Source organism: Nicotiana tabacum, chromosome 19 (genome assembly GCF_000715075.1).
Source record: "Nicotiana tabacum cultivar K326 chromosome 19, ASM71507v2, whole genome shotgun sequence".
Lineage (NCBI taxonomy): Eukaryota > Viridiplantae > Streptophyta > Magnoliopsida > Solanales > Solanaceae > Nicotiana > Nicotiana tabacum.
The window spans coordinates 92,685,257-92,690,498 of NC_134098.1; the positions used below are offsets into that span (position 1 = coordinate 92,685,257).

General features: G+C 36.2%; 1 protein-coding gene across 1 annotated transcript; it reads right to left on the reverse strand.

The window, feature by feature from the left end:
* Positions 1–2,079: 2,079 nt before the first annotated feature.
* LOC107795771 (agamous-like MADS-box protein AGL62) lies at positions 2,080–2,898 on the reverse strand. Its single transcript, XM_016618454.1, has 2 exons — positions 2,730–2,898; positions 2,080–2,462 (listed from the first exon to the last, which is right to left on the reverse strand). Exons 1-2 carry the CDS (start codon positions 2,896–2,898, stop codon positions 2,080–2,082), a joined length of 552 nt encoding a protein of 183 aa, XP_016473940.1.
* Positions 2,899–5,242: the final 2,344 nt, after the last annotated feature.

Consider the following 5,242-nt stretch of genomic DNA (forward strand, 5'->3'; position numbering starts at 1 on the left):
CCCGGTCCGGTTGTGAATCGCACTTGGACTCTCAATGGTCCCCGATCATTCGGCGTACCCCTTTCCAGAATGATGACATCTTCCAACTTGGAAATCCGCCCAATTCTGAAGCTTCGCTATTTCCTCGAATTCATCTCCTCACCTTGGCAATTCCCTCAGGTAGTCCAAAAGTCTATCCCGTAAGAAAAAACACTCAACTGATGCATCGTACGCATCCTTGGGAAGATCTCCGCTATGATCATGCCCAATGTTTATAGTCCATGGCTCCCACTCTTTGGAATATGGTTGCTCGACCTGGCAAACATGGCCTTTTCTTGACCATCCGACTCATCAGCATATCACCTCATTCAGTAGGAACCTAGACTTTAGAAAGAAAGTGGACTCACCCATTTCTTTCTTTGACCGGCAGTATCGGGTTCTTGATCTCTAGTGGCATATGAACATCAATCTCTACTTTGACATGATCTCCGCACTGACATCCAAAATGCACTCGCCATTTCCACTATTTGCCTTGACATTGTTCCATGGCATAATATGGCCTTAATCAGCTCTGATACCATGTATCACAGGCTCACTTTCTTACGCTCACCAGCGGCACCGAATTGCCCATGCGGCGCCTGCAGTTGCCCTCGATGCAGGCCAGCCTTCATCCTTTCTCAGGTTTTTCAAGCACGATCCTGTGCTTGTGGTGAAGTCTGCCTGGAAGGCATGCTCTAATTGTGCCGCCCGTAAGATGTATAGGCTTTTGGCCTTGACATATCGTGGCGCATCTCGTCTTAGGATCATAATCCATGCGCGCCCTGGGGGTTGGCTAAGGACATGTCTTGTCCTTCGCCTAGGATTGAGCATCGCTCTCGCGTGCACAGACCGTCCCACACGTTGAGCCTCCACCGCTCGTTTAGTTCCCAACGCTAGTCCGAAGGCGTCGCGCCGTCCATAGAGTTCCCTAATTTGTATGGATACATAGGAAACTCCTTTGAGTCATCCAGGTAGGCCCTTGAGGTTTCCCCTCAAGGTCGCTCATTAGATACGGCTTGGTGGCAGCACGTATGGGGGAGGCAGGTTGAACTTTCAACACCTATACCCCCTTATATATGCTTAAAATTAAAAAGCCCATGTCCCCTGAGTACACAGGTCTATTTCACATAATCAGAAGAGCCTTTTCTCACCGGTTCTTGGCCGAAGTCACAACCCCAAAGTACAGGTTATGACAGTAAGCCCTATTGTTCTGAGAAATTTTTCAAATATGAGCCAAAATTGCTTAATAAATCCTTTTCTAAAATTTAAATATTCAAAAAATAATTCATACTGAATTCTCAAACTAAAAAATTCAAAAGTCAACATTTATTTAATTATTTATTTTAATTTCACAATCTTTTCTCTTTGTCATTTACTGAGAAACAAATACACTTTAGACCTTTGTCTGCAAAATGCAAAGTACAAAAATGTTTGGCCTCTAGTTCTTACTTTCCTTCCACGTTTGCATTTTCCTTCTTTATGCTTAATTTCTTTAAAGTTTTGTTTTTGTATTCTTTAATTTATTCTTTTCAAGTTACTTTTTGATTTTAGAATTTTTTTAGTATCTCTCTAGCTTAGATATTATTTTGAAGACTATATTCTGGCTATTTGTAATATAATACGTATTTATTATCTGTTATGTAGTTTTAGGTTTTTAAACAATAGCATTATATTATTTTAATTTTAATTTTTTGAATTATTTGAAACTGAGATATAATTTTTATAACTCTACTTATATTCCATCATAGTCATCTTTTTTATTACGCATACATAGTAGATATCACCAAAACACCACATAATACCCCAACCCAAAAAAATGATTAACTAGAACAGCCCCTACACTAAACTCCTGCTATGTGCAGGATACGGCCGGGAAAGAGAGAAACCATGACCATATTGGTCTGTTGTAGATTGCCTTACTTTGCATTTCTGCGAAATATTATTTATGGGTTGTACCTGTGACATCCTAGTCACACGGCGGTAATATTTATGGTTGTGCCAAGGTTAACCTTTAAGAATAAATAACACGAATGATTATTAAAAAACAACTACTAGTAGCTTTTATTCAGCCTTCCACTTTCCATTTTTGTAACCATAACCACGCTCAGTACCATTGTTCTTCACCTTCAAGAGCAGATCTTCCAATCCCTCATTCAACATTGAAGCCTCGGTGTAGTTCATCTTCTCTATAGGACCCTTGAACCACTCTTGTTGGCTCTCCACATTCTTATTCATTTGCTTGAGTTTGCTTTTCAATTTTAATGCAAAATCTAGTTGGTCTTGCAGAGAACTGAGTCGTGTGTTAAGTGCTCTAGAATTGGCTTTTCGGAACATCTGGACATACTTGTCATCAATGTCTGATGGTGATGGAGTCCTTTCTTCGCCAACATATTTGTTGATAGTTTCATTTACATTTGGATGACCAAAAGAGTAAGGCTTGCTACCTATAGAGCAAAAGGAGAGAAATCGGTAATATAAAATAGGGTAAGAGGAGAGAAATCAGTTTATCTACTGTTATAATGCCTCCCACACCAAGTATTCTTTATATGATGCTTTAATTTTATGTGAAATTAATTATCATGTTCAAGATCTTGGATTTGCATGTTTAGTTATAATGATGCATGTACATTTATGGTTAAAAAGTAATATTTATTGATGGTATATCATGTATATATAAATGACCAAAAAAATGTAATTAGGCTTGTAATTACCTTGTGGACACACGATGATGCCAACTTCAGCACCAGTCATAACAACAAGCTCGTTTGCTTTCTTGAAGACACCATTTCGGCGTTTTGAGAAAGTCACTTGTCGATTATTCTGATTTTCTATCTTTGCGAGATGAACACTTTTGCTAACCTTAATCCGTGTAGTACTCATTCTCAAGGATAATGATGATATAACTAGTATTAATTTCTAAGAGTTACTATGTGATATGAACTTTGTAATACAGAAGCCGAGTATTTATAGAGTTTTTCCAACATATTGAAGCCTTTGGTTTTTCAATTTTGGTAGTTCATAGATATGAATCCAGTTCATTTTTGTAGTATTCACATGTTATGAGGTAAGTAAATTTAGATAATTAATCATAGTGGTAACTGTACTCTCCATTTTTCAAAATATTTTCAAAATTTACCTCTATAATATTATAATGGTCAAGTCAATTTCCAGGCCCAGGCCTCAACCAATGGTGATTTTCTATTATAAGATTATTAGTATTTGATACTCTCTTAATAATATCTCTTAATTTACAAATGGATGAATAAGTATCCTAGTTTAGTATTTTTATTTATATTATCTTTTTAATTTCGACTTCTTTGGTAATTTTCGAGCTGTCGCTGAAAATTATGACATATTTTTATTTATATTCTCTTTTTAGTTATTTTCAGTTTTTGTTAATATTCGATTTGTCGCAGAAGATTAGGACATGTTTCAATATTCCGAGTTCAATTTACTATTGCTTTTATTTATATTCTCTTTTTTTTGTTTATTTTCCTATTTTTGATAATATTCGAGTTGTCGCGTAAGATTATGACATGTTTCAATATTTACATCAAATTGGCAGTTATTATTTACATATAGTTTTATCATGTAAACATAGTATATATATATCACCTCAATTTATTACTTAACCATATAAATGGATGTAATTTGGTACAAGCACCAATATATGGATATATAATCAATTTGTTTCCTCTTACAAATAGCATAATTAGAAATATAGTTTCTGGGGAGCAAGTACTATAAATTTATTTTCTTTATATTTTTTTGATAATAGAGAAATTCCCGTAAAACCAATGACGACGTTCAGATCTTGGTGGGTAAATTTCTTTCCTTCCTTTTCCCATTCTACTAAATGTACCCTTAAAGAAACGGTATATTCATACAATCCAAAAATTGGAATAGTCGATCATATGCGTGCAAGGTAACTCGAATACCACTATTATTAAATAAAATTAAGATGATTCAAAATGTAAATAGAACTTATACTTTTGTTTTCTAAACCCGCAGATAGTATAGAAATAACCAATATATTTTCATATGTTTTGTTTTTACCAAAAGCAAGTGTTTGGTGTGGGTGACTGCAATTAAAAAATGTCACGACCTGGAATTTCCTACCTTTCGGGACCGTGATGGAGCCTAACATTTCACTTGTTAGGCAAGCCAACGTTAGAGGATTATTAAGCCAATCCTTATTCAATTCAATATATAACAGCAAATAAGGTAAAACGAATTAAAGCGAGTGCAGAATAATATAACAACCTCAATATTTACTACAACCCGGATCTGGAGTCACAATTCACAAATTTCTAGGATTTACTACAAGTAAAAGTCTGAAAGAAATACAATTATTTGAAAAAAAGAGACAATAAAAAAACAGAAAAGATAGACGGGGACTTCAAGGTTTGCGAACGCCAACAGATCTACCTTGAGTCTCCGATGAACCAGTCCGAGCTGCTACGCCTCTCGATCAGCTGGGACCAATACCAAAATCTGTACAGGAGGTGCAGAGTGCAGTATCAGTACAACCGACCCCATGTACTGGTAAGTGTCGAGCCTAACCTCGACAAAGTAATGCGAGGCTATGACAAGACACCTACATAACAAACTTATGCAATTTAACAGTATATGTACGAATAATAGCAAGGAAAAACTTGACAGGTAATATCGGGAGGGGGAACATGCTAAGGGGAATACGAGATAGAGAACTACAACAGAATGGTAACTTGAACAAGCAATATACTATGAACCAATAAGAACAAGTAAACACAGTAAAGGAAAAATACACGGCATCACCCTTCGTGCTTTTACTCTCAACCTCACCATAAAATCAATAAAAACGGCACGGAGTCAGCCTTCGTGCATTAACTCTCATAACATGGCACAGCATCACCCTTCGTTCATTAACACTCACAATATGGCACGTCATCACACTTTGTGTATTAACACTTTCCTTTACCATAATGCAATGAACAAATAACAACAGGGAGATAGAATAACAAGTACAAACCTTACTTCAATATTTGGTTCTATAATATCAACCTCAACTTCGGAATCAATACTCAATTATCACCAGACGATCCGTAAACATGGTAAGAACGATCAATTTAACAATACTAGTCTAAACATAGATAACATGAACAAAGGAAGCTATAATTGCAAGAAACCAAGCCCCACCCGCATGCTTTAACCCGACTACAATGCATAAGTACTCGTCCCTTCA